The sequence below is a fragment of the Polyodon spathula genome, chromosome 8 (genome assembly GCF_017654505.1).
Source record: "Polyodon spathula isolate WHYD16114869_AA chromosome 8, ASM1765450v1, whole genome shotgun sequence".
NCBI classification, from domain to species: Eukaryota; Metazoa; Chordata; class Actinopteri; order Acipenseriformes; family Polyodontidae; genus Polyodon; species Polyodon spathula.
In genome coordinates, this window is record NC_054541.1 from 22,731,240 (window position 1) to 22,751,679 (window position 20,440).

Here is a 20,440-nt window from a genome sequence, read left to right on the forward strand (position 1 = left end):
AAACTGTGAGTGTTTGTATTTGTTTTGTTAACCACTGTTTATTCGTATTTAGTAGGCGGCTAACAGCCTGGAACTGTCATTGTTCCATCCAGCATTAAACCCGGATTCCAAGTACTGCACTAGTCACCAATAATTGTTTCTTCACCACCAGCACTGGAGCACTGCAAGAAAGGACGTGGAGCCGTGCTTGTATTATTGTGTTGTTATTTCGGGACTGAAACCCTCCGCCTCCAGCACCTCCACCGGCAGGAGCTGAGCAGCAGGAGATGCCTCTGCCTCTGCCACCTCCACCGGCAGCAGCAGAGCAGCAGCGGGGAAGAACCGCCCCTGCCGCAGGGGCCAAGAAAAGGGCCAACACCCGCACCCCAGCTTGTCCTGACTCCCTGCCTCGCTTCGCCCAAGGATGCCTGCCTCGCTTCGCCCAAGGATGCCTGTCTCACTTCGCCCAAGGATGCCTGCCTCGCTTTGCCCAAGGATGCCTGCCTCGCTTCGCCCAAGGATTCCTCGCCTCGCTTTGGCCATTGATCTGTGCTTTACTTTATACTTGACTTGCTTTGAAAGCTCCTTGGTCTTCATGGTTGAGAGAATAAAATAAAAAAAATGGATAAATGGACTAGATACCATGATGCCTGAAGGTTTAAATAGAAAGAAACAGTAGATTATTACATCATTAGCTACATAGTGAATGACATCACATTATATTTAAAGAGAAATAAATGTGTGGTTACCATGGCATCAAAAGCCTATAAATACCTCCAATGTTTGTTTTAACATTCCCTTGACAAAGGTATTTTAAACATACTGAAACGTTGGGAAGTTGGAAACAACATTATATATATATATATATATATATATATATATATATATATATATATATATATATATATATATATATAAACATGTTGTATGTTTATGCTTTTTAAGTCTAATGTAGTATGTAATAGTTACTGAAGTTAGTGAAAACATGTTTAACAAATGTGAGCCTGATAAATCATAAAGTAGCTTGGTAAAATGAGGTTACGTGTGCCACGTTATTACCGCAGTAGTAAACTTTAATGGCTGGTTTCACAGATCCCAATTTTCACTAATATTGGAATAAATAATGTTATTTTAGGTAAATTAGTCCCAATACTAGTGCTAATTAGGGTCTGTGAAACCAGCCCTTAACGCCATTGTAGATCATTGGTCTCTAATCATGTCTAGTGCTAAAATGCTGCAGAGGTGAATTTACAATAGGAATAATTAAGCCTTACATCCTCAAGCCCAGAAAGGAAAAGAAGTAGGAAGTATTGTAGCATCCTGTTGCAGTTCTGCAATATTAAGGAAGGAGCTTCAAAGATACACAAGGTTTCTATTGTAAAAGATGTCATTTGAATTGGCAGTGCACATAGCAGATTATTGATTCACATAGAGCTAAAATAACATCCATACTTTGAAGAGCAGCAATTGTATAATGAAATAATTTCAATCGAGCATCTGGGGGGGCTGAATTGCAATTTAGTTATGTTGAGGTTAAGATAAATGAAAGGTTTGGGGTAAAATTATGATTTAAGGATTGGATTATGTGTAGATGCTCCCAGATGTGGATATTCTTGGTGTATTTGGCATTATGTTAATAATGTTTCCACTACTTTCCATGAAAGACTATTAAGATATCCAAACATGTTTCTCATACTGCTAGAAATCTCTTTTTAAAAGCCCTTCTTGACATGTAATTCTTTAACAGTGTATTACTGTATTTAAAAATATGCATTCCCTTGTTCAGATTTAAACTTGAATATAAATATAAAGCTTTATTTATTACAAGAACAATTTTAGACAGTAAAAACATTTAGAAACTGTTTAGATGTGTTGCCTTCAGGTAATAAAATATACTTGTTAGAAATGTAATGCCATTTTTACATTCAAGCAAATAATTTGTAGCATTTAATAGTTAAAGAATGGCTATCTATGTTTTTTTAACAGTATATCCAGAAAGTTTCTGTGCTTATCTATTATTTTAGGGTTTGATATAATTTACACACCACAGTGAAATGAGATAGGAAGTTACACCCTCTGTACTTGCAGATCATAAAACAATAGTGGCTGCAAGTCTTTGCTAATGGGGGTGGTATAAGTCAAATGCACAGTCAAGTCCAATGTTTACTGGATGAGTGGAGCCACAACCTTTTTTAATATTTGACTTCCACATCTCACATTGCCAGTAGAAGTGACATTTAAGTAAATGGCCCTCAGTTCAATAACTTGCATACTACTTGAGAAGAAAAACATCACTATAGACAACCACATGCAACAGAGGATGTGCAATCTTGGTATCAGAATGTATGCATAATATTCTCAGGTTAATGAAATTTGCACTGTGAGAGGTGAGAAATTAAGAGTCAATGGAGGTAATGATCAACCATCATACTGATGATACTGGTATAACCAGACACCAAAGCAAAACGACTAGTTTCTATAATGTTGGCAGAAGTGAGGCTCCATGTTCAGCGGAACACTAAAAAGGCAACTCAAGAATGTTGTTAAAATATATATATATATATTTTTTTTTTTTTAAAAGTGCATATACAACATTAGTGATGCAGAATGTGCCAACCAGCAGCTTTTGCTGTTTTTTTTTAACATACATTTGAAACCGTTATCTAACACTCAGAGGTACTTCACCCACTCTTCACCAGTACAAAAATCAATATTTACACATTCTCTCTGATAAAACTCTAAAACCTTCACCAATTATAATTTAAAAGTCTTTGTTTTCACAATAGTCCTTGTTGCGATGTCTCCTCTTGAACCAGTGTGTAGATATCTTTTGCTTGAATCATAGCTTAAAGCATTTGGAACTTGTAGTTTGCTTGCATTTAGAAAATTGTTTCAGCAAGTTTGCTGGTAACTATGGCTAACTTCCATTTTGCTCAGAATATATCATTCACTCAGAGGTGCTAGTCTTACAGACTCTTGTTTCTAAAAGCAGTTCAACAGAGCAAGAATCTAACTATAGTCCTTTGCTCCAGATAAAAGTGGATTTATATAAAACAGCTTCATCAGGAAGCAACATGTATAATGTCACCTGAAAAGTGAAAAGAAAAAAAGAAGTTAACCACAGTGCTTGCTTGTCAACCCAAACCACATTCCACATGCACTAAGCTACAGTACGTACATAGCACTTAAACTCTAATAGGGAAAACACATTTGGTGTAAATGTTAACCTGGTTATTATAGACTACAATTAACTTAAACAAATATAAATCAAACAGTGTCAACGTGCATAATTGACTTACCCAAGTATTATTAGCAACATCTACACCCTGTAGAACTATAGTTCTACAACAGCTTGTAATGTGACCCTGTAAGCAAAGAGATGACAAATAAAATTATCTGGAAGACAAATGAGTGTAATCGAATCAGTGTGAAAAAACTTATAGGTCATGGGCCCAGCATTAAAAGTTATTTGATAACACCAGCAATTCGAGGCCAATGAAACAAAGGAAATGTATTCGATGTGTTATATAAAGAGAAATATAAACATAAATGTAAATATGATGTCTTTGTGCAGTAGGTGATGACAAGAATTGTTATTATATATATATATGTGACTCGCCACACAGGCTCACTCGGGTTCTTTTCCCTTCCAAATCACAACCCAAGACACAGAAATTGAAAGAAACAGCTCTGACACGAACGTTTAACTATAAAAATAAACAAACACAAAACAAACACCTAACTCCTTCGGAGCTCTTACTGAACATTTATGCAGGTCCCTGACAGGCTCGCAGGAGGGCTAAGCCGTTTACAGAGCAACCTTTCTGCTTCCTTCTACTCAGCAGCCCCATGCAGACTAACTGCACCTCTTTTATAACCTGTACCTGGTTTTTATTTACAACGTGACTCTTGGGTGATAATTAACTATGAAACAATTAAATACTTAAACCAAAATGTGCATTTGCATGTGTTTTTGGCAGGGAGGATATTAACCCCCTCCCTGCCATGTTACACTAATATATATATATATATATATATATATATATATATATATATATATATATATATATATATATATATATATATATATATATATATATATACAGCTCTGGAAAAAATTAAGAGACCACTGCAAAATTATCAGTTTCTCTGGTTTTACTATTTATAGGTATGTGTTTGGGTAAAATGAACATTTTTGTTTTATTCTATAAACTACTGACAACATTTCTCCAAAATTCCAAATTAAAATATTGTCATTGAGAGCATTTATTTGCAGAAAATGACAACTGGTCAAAATAACAAAAAAGATGCAGTGTTGTCAGACCTCGAATAATGCAAAGAAAATAAGTTCATATTCATTTTTAAACAACACAATACTAGAGTTCAGAAATCAATATTTGGTGGAATAAACCTGATTTTAAAGCACAGCTTTCATGCTTCTTGGCATATTCTCCACCAGTCTTTCACATTGATGTTGGGTGACTTTATGCCACTCCTAGCGCAAAAATTCAAGCAGCTCGGCTTTGTTTGATGGCTTGTGACCATCCATCTTCCTCTTGATCACATTCCATAGGTTTTCAATGGGGTTCAGGTCTGGAGATTGGGCTGGCCATGACAGGGTCTTGATCTGGTGGTCCTCCATCCACATCTTGATTGACCTGGCTGTGTGGCATGGAGCATTGAACTGCTGGAAAAACCAATCCTCAGAGTTGGGGAACATTGTCAGAGCAGAAGGAAGCAAGTTTTCTTCCAGGACAACCTTGTACTTGGCTTGATTCATGCTTCCTTCACAAAGACAAATCTGTCCGATTCCAGCCTTGCTGAAGCACCCCCACATCATCACCGATCCTCTACCACATTTCACAGTGGGTGTGAGACACTGTGGCTTGTAGGCCTCTCCAGGTCTCCGTCTAACCATTAGACGACCAGGTGTTGGGCAAAGCTGAAAATTGGACTCATCAGAGAAGATGACCTTACTCCAGTCCTCTACGGTCCAATCCTTATGGTCTTTTGCAAACCTCAGCCTGGCTCTTCTTTGCTTCTCATTGATGAAGGGCTTTTTTCTAGCTTTGCACAACTTCAGCCCTGCCCCTAGGAGCCTGTTTCGAACCGTCCTCGCCGTGCACTTCACCCCAGCTGCCATTTGCCATTCTTTTTGTAGGTCACTTGATGTCATCCTACGGTTGCTGAGTGACATTCGAATGAGTTGGCGGTCATCCTGGTCAGTGGAGAGTTGTTTTCGCCCTCTGCCGGTCTGTAGCTTTGTTGTCCCCAATGTGCGCTGCTTGACCTTGTTCTTATGAACCGCCGTCTTTGAAATTTTAAGGATGGAAGCAACCCGACGCTCAATGTATCCCTCTGCCAGTAAAGCCAGAATTGAACCCTTCTTTTCCTCACTCAAAACTTTCCTTTTCAACTCTTTGGGCATGGCCAATAGTTATTTTTGGATTCCAATTACTTTTCTGGTACTACTAACACTGTTTTGCTATCCAGCTGGTCCTATTGCAAGAGGATAGTGATGACCACAGGAGTGGTTTTTATACTTTTCCTGGTTAAATAAGATTTGGTTCAGGTGATCCCCTAATCAGTACCTCATTCAGTAGAATGAGGTGTGTCTGTGTTGGAATTCAACAGACACTGGAACGGAATGGCTGCCATACATGTAGAGATGCTGATTTAAGAAAAATTTGCAGTGGTCTCTTAAGAGCCTTATGATACAAAAATTTACAGTACAATTGTAAATCTCGAAAAACTACTCACTTCTAAATCTTTTGTAGTCATTTTTGTATTACTTTAGTATAAATACATGTTAATTTGGATTCATATGTTGTTTTTTTCTGACTTTATGTGAACGAAGAGACACAAAAGCGCCCGTTTTCTCATTGGAAGTAGTGATATTTTGAAATGTACCTGTCCTGGTCACAAAAGCAAAGTTTGTGGGGAATAATAGCCATTTTCTATACTTTTGAGACATAAGCAATTAGGAAATAACACTTACTACCCAGGAACAAAAAAAAAAAAAAAAAAAAAAAAATTGTTACACGGTGTTATAAGATGCAACATTTAGCAAAATATTTAACTAAATCTCCTAACAAGATTTAACATTTAGCTAAATGTTTAACTGGCCAGCTAAATCTGGAGTTTGTATGCAAATGAGCTCTGCCCACTTTGTGTAAAATCGCTTTCCACGCAATTTCATTGGCTCTTGTAATTCTGAAATTTGCATATTCCCCGATTAGCATTAAAAGAGCCAATCAAATAGCATGAAAGCACAAAGCAGGCAGAGCTCATTTGCATATAAACTCCAGATTTAGCTGGCCAGTTAAATATTTAGCTAAATGTTAAATCTTGTTAAGAGATTTAACTATTTTATTCAGCTTGTCAGACGCATCAGGTTCAATTTGTTTTCACACGCGCAGTTTATTTCACACATGCAGTTTAAAATATATTTTTTCAGAGTAAAACAGGTTTAAAAGGCTTTGAATCGCAAAGGCACTTAGTACAGTATCTAAAGCCAAGCCCCACCCCTTGTTCTTTGTATTTTTCACATCTCTTCATAGTTGTGCATACTGATAAATGCTCCCTTATCACTCGTTTTATCACCAAACTCAATAACGCGATCCAAGTCATTATTTTATTACTATAACATCTCAAAAAGCTCTGCAAATGTGTGTGATACTCTTTGAGCGCTGGATGCAGAAGCAGCTACCTCCTTTGTTATGTCTGTGTTATCTCTATAATGCATGGAGCTATGAGATATGCCTTTTTTCAGTTTCATTCGGCTCCTATCGATCTAACTCAGCCATTGAAAATTTTTTTCAGCTTTTGCCCGAGAAAAAACAACTGCAGACCTGTGCTTTATGTCTTTTTGATGATGTCAGACAAGGTCCGACATCGGACTGGAAAGAGAAAATTGTATTGTCGGACCTGGTCTAGGGTTAAGATTTAGTTAAATATTTAGTTAAGTGTTAAATCTTGTTAAGAGATTTAAGATTTAGTTAAACATTTAGCTAAATGTTATTCTTGTAACTAGATTTATAAATTATAACTGAATGTATACATTTAAACAAAAATATGTATATACTTTCACAACATTTATAAATCTGGAGAACAACTTAAATCTTGTATTTTGAGGTGGGGAGGTTGGAGGAGCAAGAAAACAGGCAAGAATGACAACTTCCCGTTCAGACCAGTACTGTTTTAATATCATTGCGTGACCAGTAACCCCAGAGTGAAACAAAATCTTTAGGTAATAATAGGAGTTTAAAGAGATTTACTTTTCTGCTGCAGGATCTTCTTGATTTACATTGTCTTGAGCATTCAATGTTTCATTATCTTGTATTGTTTGTGTATTCATTCTTCTCTTTTGTGTATGCTGTTGGAGACAAAAAAGTACATAAATTTAAAAAATCCAATTTTTTATATTTTGTTTGCATGTTTTTACTATAAAATCTACTTTGCCTTTTTAATGTCTATACACTCTAAAGGGTGTCCTATTCAAAATCCATGTACCGTGTAAGAAATGTTAATAAACTGCTTCCACCATAACGACTGTTTACCCTAAAGAAACATTTGTGTAGTACATACATATGTATGTTTTTTATTGCATTTCCAGCATTTAACTTTTCTTTTTATCATGTGTCCTATGACACCACCAATCTGTCACAGAATAGCTTTATATTGTATAATGATGTACACCTTTCACGCAGTGTAATGAATAAACATTTTATTTCCCCAAAATCTTCATATCTTAATATGCATTAATTTAGTGTTTCTGCACCTGTATAAGCCTTGTAACTTATTTTTTAATGTACCTTAAATCTCCATTTAATGAGGCATGTTAGTAAGGTTTGGAATACCACATACCTATGCTGCAAAAGTAAGGTTCTCACGTATTTATTTATTTATTTATTTATCTTGTTTGAGTTCATACTGCTTTTCAGGAAATAAAGATAACTTTTTTTTTTTTTTTTTTTTTTTTTTTACAATAAGCTTGCTTACCTTCCATGTCAAAAACAACAAAATGCCCACAACTGGTATTATAAGTAACATGTAGAGTGGTATGTGTAGTTTTTCAGCCCCTTTGGTTTTAACCTCAGTGTTTTTACCATGTCTTGTTTCCTCTGTGTAACAAAAAAAGAAACAAACTGTAAATGCAATGTTCTACTACAGAGATGTCAGATGATTTCATGCTTATCCTTAGCTGAATCTGGCTGCTGAACCTGAATCCTTTGTGAAACACATGCATCTAGTAAGACTTCTCTGCTTTAATTTGCATCTCTATTCTCGGCAATTTCCTTTCTCTCAAATACCAAACTTTTCTCATATTTGGATGGCTCAATCAATCAGTCTCCTCAACAAAACAGCATTCACTCTGTTTTAGGAAACACACTTTATTCAAACAGAAAAAGGCAGTGCATGTGGATTTAACAAGTTCATTAAGACAAACCTAATCTAACACTTAAGCATCAGTAAAACTTTAGTGTAGGAAGGAATTCTTTCAATTCCTCTACTATATGCAGATTAACCGTTCTGACCACCTTCCAAAATATGATCCTCCCAAGAATAAAAGAAAACATCATAATGTGTGCATACTGTAATTACCATAAGGTTGCATTCACCTAAGATAAATAAACCTCAAAATACAAACTAAGGATACATTGGTGGAGTTTCAATGCATGTTTTTTTTTTTTAGCACGAGACATTTGCTTGAGAAAAATGTCTTGTGTAAAATGCTTTTTTGGGGTTTCCAGTCGCTCAGTCTATCTTACTCAAGTAAACAGAAAGGTATGTAAATTAGCTATGCGTAAAGTATTTGTGCAGTTTTTGAAGATTACTAGTGAAATTTTGTGAAAATATGGTTTCCATGCGCAGGGAACTGGTACAAGAACTGAATCTAAGCTGCTGTAATAAAGCACAATACCCCGTGCCTGGTTGGATAATATTGTGTTTTACTGCTCTTGCCCAAATTGTTTTTCAAATGTCATTAGTGGGGCGTCATGTCGTTAGTAGTGAATACTGTTTCAACTAATTTGTCTTACGACTCATTAATTAAAAATGAACTCTGAGGTATAGAATGAAACTGACCAACAGGTATTGCAGATCACCACTGCAGAAAACCGGCAGAGACGTTATATATATATATATATATATATATATATATATATATATATATATATATATATATATATATATATATATATATATATATTTCCCTTTCATTCAGGCAATACAGCATATAGGGGATAATGTGATGGTGCATATTGTTACAGGTAGCCTTTGAGTGTCCCTTTTGTGCTATAAATCTTTAGAAACCTTGTATTAGGTTTTGGGTCTACCTAACTTGACTCTAGTATCCAATTAGCTTAAATGCTATTTTTCTTTTCATTTTCTGTATAATATTTAATGACTTTTCCTAAGCTGTGGTCATGAACTTATACACAGAAAACAGAACCTTTGAGATGTTTATTTTTTTTTAGAATAGGTCATGTGTACAAATAAGATGTTTCGGGTCACTGTGACTCTAGGCATTTATCTATGTAGATTTGTGTGCATGAATAAAACAAACTAATATATATATATATATATATATATATATATATATATATATATATATATATATATATATATATATATATACACATAATATATACATATACATATATATATATATATATATATATATATATATATATATATATATACACACAGTGCCTTGCAAAAGTATTCAGACCCCTGACCAATTCTCTCATATTACTGAATTACAAATGGTATGATGGTACATTGAAATTTCGTTCTGTTTGAGATTTTATTTTTAAACACTGAAACTCAGAATCATTTATTGTAAGGGAAATTTGGTTTTATATTGGGAAATATTTAAGAAAAATAAAAAAAAAGAGTTTCATTTTATTAAAACACTAGCCTTGGCAAGTAAGTAGGTTGTCTTAAAATCTGCTTCAACTGGATTGAGAAAGAGATCAGACTTAGTTTAGTCACTGTAAGACATTCTAATATGTTAACAATAGCCTGAATTTAGCTGAAATTAAATGAACCTTCCACTGAAAGCTTAACCCTTTGCGGTCCTATGTCAGACCAGGTCTGACATTACAATTTTCCATTTTTAGTCCGATGACAGGCCCAGTCCGACATCATCAAAAAAATGTAAAGCCGAGAAAAACTTTCAATTGCCGAGTGAGACTGATAGGAGCCGAACTAAGCTGAAAAAAAGCCGTATCTGATAGCCCCAAAACGAGTGATCAGGAGAGGTATGTGAAAAATACAGCAAACAAGGGGTGGGGCTTGGCTGGAGATGTAGTACTGAGTGTACTTTTGTGATTCAGTGCCTTTTAAACCTGTTTTACTCTGAAAAAAACCTTTAAACAGAGTGTGTAAAATGAACAGCATGTGTGAAAATAAATTGGACCTGACGTGTCTGACAAGCGCTGAATAAATGGACTACTAAGGGTTAAATGACTTCATAGCAAAATCTTATGGCAAAACCCTGTACAATTCCTATTAAATAGCCTTGTGTAACACATATTTGTAGGTATCCTGTTAACACATTTGTATATGAAGTTAAACTGGCCCATTGACAACACACTGAAAAGGTAACATAATATGCCGCTCAGAGGGAATATATCTTAGACCCAGGTTAATATAATCAAACAAAGTAGTAGATATTTCATATATATACATATATATATCTCGATTAATATATTATATATATATATTATATATATATTATATTATATAATAATAAACGTTCTCTTTTAATACACATGTAAACTTCTATTGTATTGTAGTTAGTAGCAAGGAGCCTGTGAACATGAAACATAACCCAATGTACTTACGTGTATTGCAGTCACTTGCAGACACACAAGTTGTTGTATTCATTATCAACAGCTCAGTGGAGATGGTAATGGAGCCTGTATAGAAAAGGGTGGGGTATTAGTGTGTTGTGCTAAACACAGTAATTATGTTAGATGCAAACAGATGTTGATCTTAAGCTTCTTTTTCTTCCCTTTTCACAAAGGACAGATTTGTGGTCCTTTAAAATTATTTACAATTTGGGAGATCTGAAAGCTGCAGCTGTAAGCTACACATTAAAAAGAAAGTTGTGCATTTTATTTCCTTTCACAAATCAGAGGATCTTTCATTACTATTTCCAAGAAAGAATGCTCATTTAACTAGACAATTTTCTTTCTTTCATTATTTCTTCTTTACATTGGGTGAGGACAAAAATCACAAAAGAAGTCCTCCCTTGCAAAGTTTTTTAGAATACTACAAAGAGCCATCTGACCTAAAGTGGTGTACTGTAATTACAAGGGGAAAAAAAATCTGAGCTTCTGCTGTACACGGATATGCAGGCTTATGAGCAGACATTCTGGAGATAAGCAGATGACAAATTTCAGGACTGCTGATATTCCAAACTTAGGTTGCTGGAATCTATATGCTGCCATGTACCATTGTGATGCACTTTCTTGTGGGGCGACACAACACTGCAAAATGATCTTGCGCACCAGATGTGACTCTGGTGAAATCTCAAAGTGTAACTAGGCTATTTTCCATAAACGGTTTTTGTTTGTTTGTTTTATGTACAGCCATTGACATGTCCCCTCTGTATTAAAATCATTGTATAATCTGTGTAGATTATGAACATGATTTATGTCTATATATTTTAAATATTTAAGCAATAAGATAAAGAAACAAGCTATATAGTAAAAAAGATGCAAAAATCGACTGGATTTGTAAGCAGGCTTCCATGTGTGGGAAAGTGAATTTGAAGTGTTAAAAGTTATGAGTTAATATTGTTGCACATATTTTCTTTGTTCTCACAATAAGCTTGAGATAGCAATGCCTAGTAAACAACTCCCTAATGAGGAATTTACAACAGCTAGAGGGGGGTATGAAATAAGTGCACCATTTTCCAGGGAAATAGATTGTTAATCATTTGTAAAGTGGTTAACCATGTAAATTAATGGTTGTAAAGTGGACAGTAAAGTGGGCTGTACAAATAAGCTGTTCATGAGTTGTAAGCTAAAAACATGTTTCGTTAGTGATAGGGTATATAAAGAAGTAATTAGGAATATATTAGTGAGTAATGGTAGAAGAGGAGCAGCGGTAGAAGACTATCTGTTTTTGGGGGGGGGGGGGGGGGGGTTTGCATTCACGTGTCACCAATAGTGTCACCTGGGTAGTGAAAGGTATGACAAACTGAACTACCTATACACATTTTAAAAGATAAGTCTAGCATTTAAAGCTTAGCCTAACTTTGGAGAAGAAAATCTAAACCAAAAGTGTGATATTCATACCTGCCACTAATCTTGTCGTTTCACTCGCAGGACAAGGGGGAGACACACAGTCAGAAGAGATGAACTGCCTCTCATGTAATTCATATGTTTCAATCATTTTTTTTAAATAGTCAAAATAGACACTGGTATTGAAGTTTCCGTCTTGATAATGACAGTGGTAATCATCAATTACCTCTTCCTACAATGAGAATCAAAGATGGAGACATTCAAATTAAGATAATGTCACAAATATCAAATTGTAGTTTTGTAATTCTTAGAGAACCTAAATGTTAGTAAACAGTTTTGGCAAAACTGCCTTATTCAGTATTCCTCAAAACATTTGCTTACATAAATATAGACTTTGTTAATGTTACTGCATAGTATACTTCCAAAAACTATATTCCAAAAAATGAAAAAACGATGTGGTACAATAACTCCATAACCCTCATATTTTTTTTTCTTCAGAATTTTCTATTTGGTTGGTAATATAAAGCACACTTAATCAATTTGGCTGGAAATATGGGGTTATCTAAAGAAAGCTAAAAATACACCCCTAAACTATGCAATTTGAGCAAAATTTAAGGAGAGTCCTAGTCAGTAATATTCAGTCAATTTTCCTTTTGTAATTTATATTTCATACTAGCCATAAACAGCACTTTGGGGCCGAGAAGTTGATTCCTTACCTCATATTGAAAGGGCCTCCGCATTTTCGTCACCATGTCTATAAGAACTGTAATATTGTCTCTGTTGGAAGAGGTTTCAGCAAACTTAGCAGCAAGACTGTTTAAGCTTAATTGCAGTTCATATATGTTGAGCATCAACCAACATATGTCATTCTGTAAGAAAAAAAAAACAAGTTTGAGAAAAGGGTGTTCACTGGAACAATATAAAATGCATATTTAGCTATAGTATTTGTGTTTTACCAGGTGAAGATGACCCATTGGGACTGTACCCCCTCTTACAAGACAGTTCTCGCCACTAAAGCATTAAACTACTAATTCATTATACTTTAACTACATACTTTTTTTTTTTTATAAACTTACCAATTCTTCTGACTGAGGAACATAGCGCACTTTAATAATGTAGTCATTTGGTATATTCCCTTTCTGTAACACAGAAACAGAGTAACAGTGACACCCACAATAATTATCCCTCTATAAAATACTCATGAAGCAGGAGTTAAGCCAGGTTAGAATGTGGCAAAGAAACTTCAGACATGGATTTTGAGTACAAGGGCAGAGCACGTTTATTATGGTCGACCATTTCTTCAACTTATACAGAGCCATAGTTCAACCGCTCCATCCTACGAATTAGACAGTGCTGCTTAAAGAAGAAATAATTGTGATCACGCCCTCTAGTTAAGCCTTGGTACTAGGGATATGCAGAAACTTGTTTCTCGTAGTCAGAATTGTCTTTAAGAAGTATTTATCGGCAAGTATTCAATAAATCCATTCATTAACATGTTTATTTAAAAACAAGAAAAGCTGCCATGTTTACCATTGAGTACTACTCAATGGCAATTAACTTCTGCTTTGAGTGTTTTAAAAGCCAGTTTATGGCCTTGGTACACCAGTACAGCAGTAAAAATACAATGTCCTGGATGAGAGGAAAATATTCTTCCAATAAGCTTTTAAAAAACTCAGCGTGGAAGTTAATTGCCATTGACTGATACTCAATTGCAAACATTAGGGAGGGCTTATTTTCTTGTTTTCACCACTATGTGTTACATTATATCCCTAATAAAAGTCTGGAAGTTATGGATAAACTCTAGTTTACACGTAAAACCACACAGAGAATACATAATATTCTAATAACTTAATAATCAATAATGTAAATGTGTGTCATGAGTGATGTTATGGAAAAGCCTACTTTCAAATTCACCACATGTTGCATAGTATTATTCCATCAAATATTTTAGTAGAATGTGGTAGAAACGATGTGGTAGAAAAACTGCATGACCCTGAAGAACTGTCAATGTTATTTAAAAGTTACAGTAATGAGTTAGTCAGGGATCATTAATCAGTTCAGCCTTGAATGTGGCATGCATGCTGAGATAAGGAACTACTTCATTTTAAATAGTAAAAAAAAATACTAGCAAGGTAATGGAGTTGCTTAAACGACTGTTGAAGTTTAGTGATTGTACAATTTAATTCAGCTTACCAGAATGGGAATTGTGTTGACATCATCGGTTATAACATTTCCCAATCCACATGAACGTTCCACAAAAGTGAAGCAAAAGAATAAACAAGGGTAGATAAAAGCAGTTATCCAAATCTGGGGAAATAAATACATACGAAAGTCAGTAAAATAGGTCTGGGGATGCCCTTCTTTGCCTGGAAGAATAAGATACTACTGTATAATCTGAGCTCAGGAGTAGTTAGTGAATGTGGAGCAGCAGGTTTTGCAATTTGATAATTACCAGATGACTGGGATTGATATATTTGCTAATAGATACTGTGGGAGCTGTCCTGCAAGTTACTTACCTTGCACCATATGAGTTCCAGAGAAACAAGTACTGTTACCTAGTTTCATAAATCTCTTTATAACCACTGGACTTAATGACCAAGAAACAGATTACAATATTGTGCATCCTACTACCAATCAGTGCTGAAGACAGAAAATTGTTCAGCTTGACCTGCAATGCACCAAAAGATCATGTATCATTTTACAATTAATTTCTCGTCTTGCTTGGAAATGCCTTGAGGTTTTTAATACCATTGTGCAATCAGCACAAACAGTCTGATTGTGAGCACATTGTCTTAGTCAATGCAAGTTTAAAGTGGCAAAACTTCTGTGTCAAGAATACTTCACTTTTATAAGATCTGGATTTTTGGTTACTATGCCAGGACACTTTAGTTAGTTAATGTATGTACTTGGGTTTTAAGAGATTCTGTATTATGAGCTTGTGCAGCATACAGTACTTGTAACCCATCATAGATCATTAAATCCCAGAAAGAAAAACATATAACAATATATTTTTATGAACATTGTGAATATTTTTTTTTTTATTAAAATTACATTAAAATGCCTTTTTACAGTAAGGTTTTATAAATTAATACAATTTGAGCATTTGCTTAAACCTACACAAAACTAAGCACATGTTCAGTACCTGAAATACTGTACACATTATACCATCTTTCACGCACAGTTTCTGCTGGTCTGTGCATACTGCAAAAAAAAAAAAAAAAAAAAGTATGCATTACCCACGGATTTACATAAAACAGGATTTTTAGAGAACTCAATGAAGTACTGTAATAAGTGGCTAAAACATTCTGTTTCAGACTTCCAGACTTTTTAAAGCTGTGTGCAAGTACCTAGAAGAATTGATTCTGTTTTGAAGGCAAAGGGTGGTCACATCAAATATGGATTTGATTTAGATTTTTCTTCTGTTCACTCACTTTGCATTTAGTTAATTGATAAATACAATCTATTAACATGTCTATTTTTGAAAGCATTCTTACTTTACAGCATCTTTTCACATCTGCCTAAAACTTTTGCACAATACTGTACCTGTCCACCTGTTGTCCAAAACTCAGAGTTTTACTAAATAACCTAAAAGATCCAAGCCCAATTATTCAGCCTTTATTGTGCTAACTGCCAAAAATCTTTGGAGTGGATTTACTTAAAGCCTGTTATTAAAGGAAAGTAATTAATGGAAAGTTTAAGGAGAAAGGGTAATGCATTTATATTACAACATTCTCTCCCAGATGAGTCATTTTATAACCCACAACCTAAAAGTATTTTTTTTTTTAATTATATTTGCGTCACAAGACTTTCTTCTTAAGATTTAAGCAGTTAGCATGTTGTCTTATCCTTCTCCCTCATCCAGCAATGCATGTACAGCTATAATACAAGATATGCCTCTTTACCCACCAATGTTTAGCAGCATGTTGCAAAAGAACAAATAAATATTAACACAAGTGATGCATTGAGTTATTATTGCCATTTCAGGTGTTCTGGGCTGGATGTGATGCTTTTCCATGGTGTTATTAAAATTAGTTATTCATAAATGGGAGTAAAAAAAAAAGTCACAAACATGGGTGCATAACAAATGTGCTAAGAAAAACAAATGACATTTTATAAAATCTACAAACATCGGCAGAACAATCTGCTAAATAAAAGTCATGCAACAGCATTACATTTTGTGGTGAAACATCAACAACCACTTGTCATTTCACATTGAACTTAGATTAAGATACAAGGTCATCAATAAAAGAACAGAATTGTTTAGTGGTAAGAATTATATTCAACTATATTCTTCAGTGTTTCATGGTACATGTACTGTACCTGCCACAGCCAAAATAAGGCTACACCTACACATTTATATCTGCAAACTATTTTGTTATCCAAAACTGTATAATTAGCAGTAACTATGCCAAATATCCAGTCTATCATTTTTAAGTTTTAAAAATTAAAGGAAATCTTCCCTAAAGTTTGTCTAAAATGTTTTTATTAAATGTTTTTAAAGTTCTGCACAAAACACAAAAAATTCAGGCATGTAAACCATGAACATAAATATCTATATCTGAAGTGTACTGTACAGTAAACAGTACCAGTTGCTTGGGACAGTAATTTTGCTGTGTGGAAATATAAAGATGATTTGCTGATCTGTTTTTCTGACTGTGGCTGTGTGTTATTAAGAAAAAAAAAACAAAAAAACAGAACAACAACAAGAAATGCAATAGACAAACTATCTGCCAACTGTCACTCAAAGCACTTATCCCAGAAACTGGTGCAATTCATCAAGATCTGTTAAAGACAACGAAAGAAAGCAATAATACCAAGGCAGCATATCGTGCCAAAAGGGTGTAACTAAATGTTATTTTTGGCACACAATGTTAGCTACGATAAAAATCGTTTTATAGGTCGCATTGGGATTTTAGGAAAACACAGTTTTGTGTTTAAAATGCTCAACACCGATAAATAAAGCTACACAAGTTTGGTTTTGAAATAACTCTTGTTTGAAACATTTTATTCTTTTAAACATTTTACAGTTTTATTTTTCGGTTTTAGTTAAACTGCTAAAAAAAAAAAAATACATTGCAAGTCACATCTGTATTAAACTACCAGCATTTTATTTTAGCTTATCAAGTACCCAACAAGATCAAGAACGTATTTTCTTTGCTTTACAGAACATTTATTTTCAAAACCATACTTAGACAATAGTTCCAGCTGCATTGGCTTTTACAAATGTGTATTAAACAGTGCTGCTTGTATCAATGAGGGAAAAAAAAAGCTAAATAAATAAATAAATAAACACACTGTGCACCACCTAATAACCAGTAAACAAAACATTTTAATGTTGCATATGGTGCAGTACAATTGCATTCAATTTCCAGCTGTACAATTGTTAATCAGAACCATAACCATACACATACTTTACAAGTGTTCCCCTTTGTTGCACTGACCTGTAGAACAAGTTACAATATGTATTAAAGTCATTCAAAGCACTCAATTCAAACACAATGTCTTCTACATTGGGTCATAAACACTTTCCTCCTGTCAGCTAATTTTTCTTTAATATTCAAAATGATTAAGGGCATTGAGAGTAAGAAATTCATACTTTTAATTAGAACTGTGGTTTTGTGTTTCTACCTAGCAACATGACCTGAATGCTGTAGATACTGAATAAATTAGAGCTGTTAGAGTTTAGAGCTGCCTTGAGTGTAAAAGGAATATTTATGTTACTCTTTCATCACTGCAAACCTGTATGTGGTCTAGGAACACTGAAACAGACTTTTAGGTGAACATTTTTTTAACAGTCCTACAATTTAAAACATTGTCACGGATTTTAAAAATCGTAATAACGATTTGAAGCATATATATATATATATATATATATATATATATATATATATATATATATATATATATATATATATATATATATATATATATAAACTCTACAAACATAAAAACGATGATAATTTGTAAGTTGTTTGTATCAAAAAATAGCAAAACCAGCTCAAATGGTTTCTGACCCGAAATGTTACAACTGTCCCCGGTCTCCCCTAGTGTATTCTTTGTGGGTTTCAAATAAGATATTTTAAGACACTATACTGTACCTGTGGCATAGGTGTCCACACCAACAGCTTGCAATATTCATATTCATATTTTTTAATCATATGCTGCTGCACACATATGCATAATAGCACACTGCTATTATTAAAGCGCTACATTTCCTTTGACGACCCATCCGTGGTGTATATCCAGGTACACTATACACAATGCAGATTTTAAACACACCAGGTGTAGTTACACATTACACTATAGTGTTCATTTTCTGTTTCTGTGTGCGTTTAATGTATACAATTGCAATAAACAAGATGTGTTTAAAATCTGTAACAAAGGATCTGTGTTAAATTCTTAAACATTTGATTTTACTATGTGTGGTGACTTTAAAAAGTGTCAATATCTATGAATATTACATTTTAATATTAACGGTCTAACAGTAGCCGTGTTTTGCTACTATAGGCTGCTTTCTGTGAACTTGTTATTTTTTTTTTTAGAAAGGTTCAGTGTTATCAAGATAGAGAGATACTACAGATACATCTTTTTTTCAAATTGTGACAATACATAAACACAGCATTAACTATGCAAGCGCTTACACCATATAAAAAGTTCATTGGATAGAAATACGATGCAGTGATATACTGTAGCACTTACATATTAGTATTTTGATAATATGTTCACCAAGTACACCACTGCTCTGTCCACATTGAAACTAGCTGAACGAGCGTTTTTTAATATTCTATTTGTAAAATAAAATTGGTGGCGTTTCTATACAAGGCGAAGACAAGATAAAAGCAGATAAACGCTTACGTATTTGTTTTCTTAAGACAAACGGGAATAAAACAAATAAAAAGATACTATTACATCTCCCTGGATTTTAGCCATAACAACAAAGAGTAATAATAGCAAACTTACCAATGTCAGAATTACATCTGCTCTGAAGTATTTCTTCCGCAGATTAAGATCTGTATAACACACTAGTTTGCATTGACAAAATAATAATGGCTCCATACATAAACATCATAAGAAGCCATCACAGCCTTGCATTTTTAAAAGCAATTTTCCCGGTTTTTCCCGTTTCCCATGTTTATGCCACGATTTGCCATGTGTGCTTTACCTTTACCGTACAGTGCTTGCATATGTTTTACCATGTTTTACTATGCTTTGTCACACTCTGACATTTGTATACTATATAGTAACCTTTTATAAGGGTACTAGCATAACACAACAAAATGTTTTTTACTAGTATTCTTTGCTTATAAACGAGAAATATATTTACTCCGTGCCTACGTGTGTATTGCAATCTACACCAACTAACCTACATTTACGTGGTAAATCAGTTGCAATGTTTTGTTTGTTTGTTTGTTTGTTTGTTTTTCTTAGTATCTTGTTATGTTTAGGAACAACGCACTCTCGTTCAAATACATAAAAATTAATACATAACCCCCCCCCCCCCCCCCCCTCCATAAATGTGCAAGATGTATCTTTACTTACTTTTGTCTTCTTCATAAGGAAATAGGGCAGTAAATCCCAATGTTAAGTATAACCCTGTTAGTGGACTTCAGACAGAAGAAAAATGGTTCGCATATTGTCCCTGCACATATCCAATGTTTCTCAAAACTAGCGTCCAAGCTGGAGAAATACACTTTGTACACAACTAACCATGCATAAGTTGCACATATCCACGGTTTATCGAAATAGGCAGGACACCAGCAACTGTAACAATACAAGCACCAGCAGAGTGAGTCACTTTAACCGCAACGCCCTTGCTTTATAGAAAGATTTTAGAAACGCCCACTGCCATGTCACATTGTCTTTTTTTTTTTTTTTTTTTTTTTTTTACTTTGTCCCAAGTCGCAGTGATTGGAACGTCACTTATGTGGGCTAATGTACACAGTATATACACAGAATTTATATTTTTGAAATATATATAGCCTAGCAGTCGTAGTAGTAGTAGTCGTAGTAGTATTGAGGTAATTTCCCAATCCAGTTTTGAAAATGTAATAGTACAGACCGTTATTAAATTCATACAGTTTATATTGTACAAAATATCATCTCATCTCATTTAAACAACCATTATAAATAAACTAAATCTAACAGACAGCATTTGAGCAGTTAATTTATAAATGAGTATCTGAAGATCTTAATAGCATTCATAA

At 34.3% G+C, this 20,440-nt stretch overlaps 1 protein-coding gene across 2 annotated transcripts; it reads right to left on the reverse strand.

The window, feature by feature from the left end:
- Positions 1-1,811: 1,811 nt before the first annotated feature.
- Positions 1,812-20,008, reverse strand: LOC121319604 (kit ligand-like). Of its 2 annotated transcripts, XM_041257201.1 has the most exons (11): positions 19,776-20,008; positions 15,379-15,437; positions 14,430-14,543; positions 13,313-13,375; positions 12,953-13,105; positions 12,291-12,468; positions 10,830-10,904; positions 7,981-8,102; positions 7,257-7,354; positions 3,279-3,344; positions 1,812-3,067 (listed from the first exon to the last, which is right to left on the reverse strand). In XM_041257201.1, exons 2-10 carry the CDS (start codon positions 15,394-15,396, stop codon positions 3,314-3,316), a joined length of 852 nt encoding a protein of 283 aa, XP_041113135.1. In that variant the 5' UTR covers positions 15,397-15,437; positions 19,776-20,008; the 3' UTR covers positions 1,812-3,067; positions 3,279-3,313. The 2 variants fall into 2 exon arrangements, with proteins under 2 accessions (XP_041113135.1, XP_041113136.1); XM_041257202.1 differs by lacking the exon at positions 15,379-15,437.
- Between the last annotated feature and the right edge of the window lie 432 nt (positions 20,009-20,440).

Bases quoted from the DNA above. Each gene is read 5' to 3' on its own strand.
- LOC121319604 (XM_041257201.1), bottom strand. The intron at 7,355-7,980 runs GTAAGCAAGCTT...TGTCTCCAACAG, and splicing joins TGTTGTTTTTGACATGGAAG to CATACACAAAAGAGAAGAAT. The intron at 3,345-7,256 runs GTAAATCTCTTT...CTTTGCTTACAG, and splicing joins GAAGATCCTGCAGCAGAAAA to GGTCACATTACAAGCTGTTG.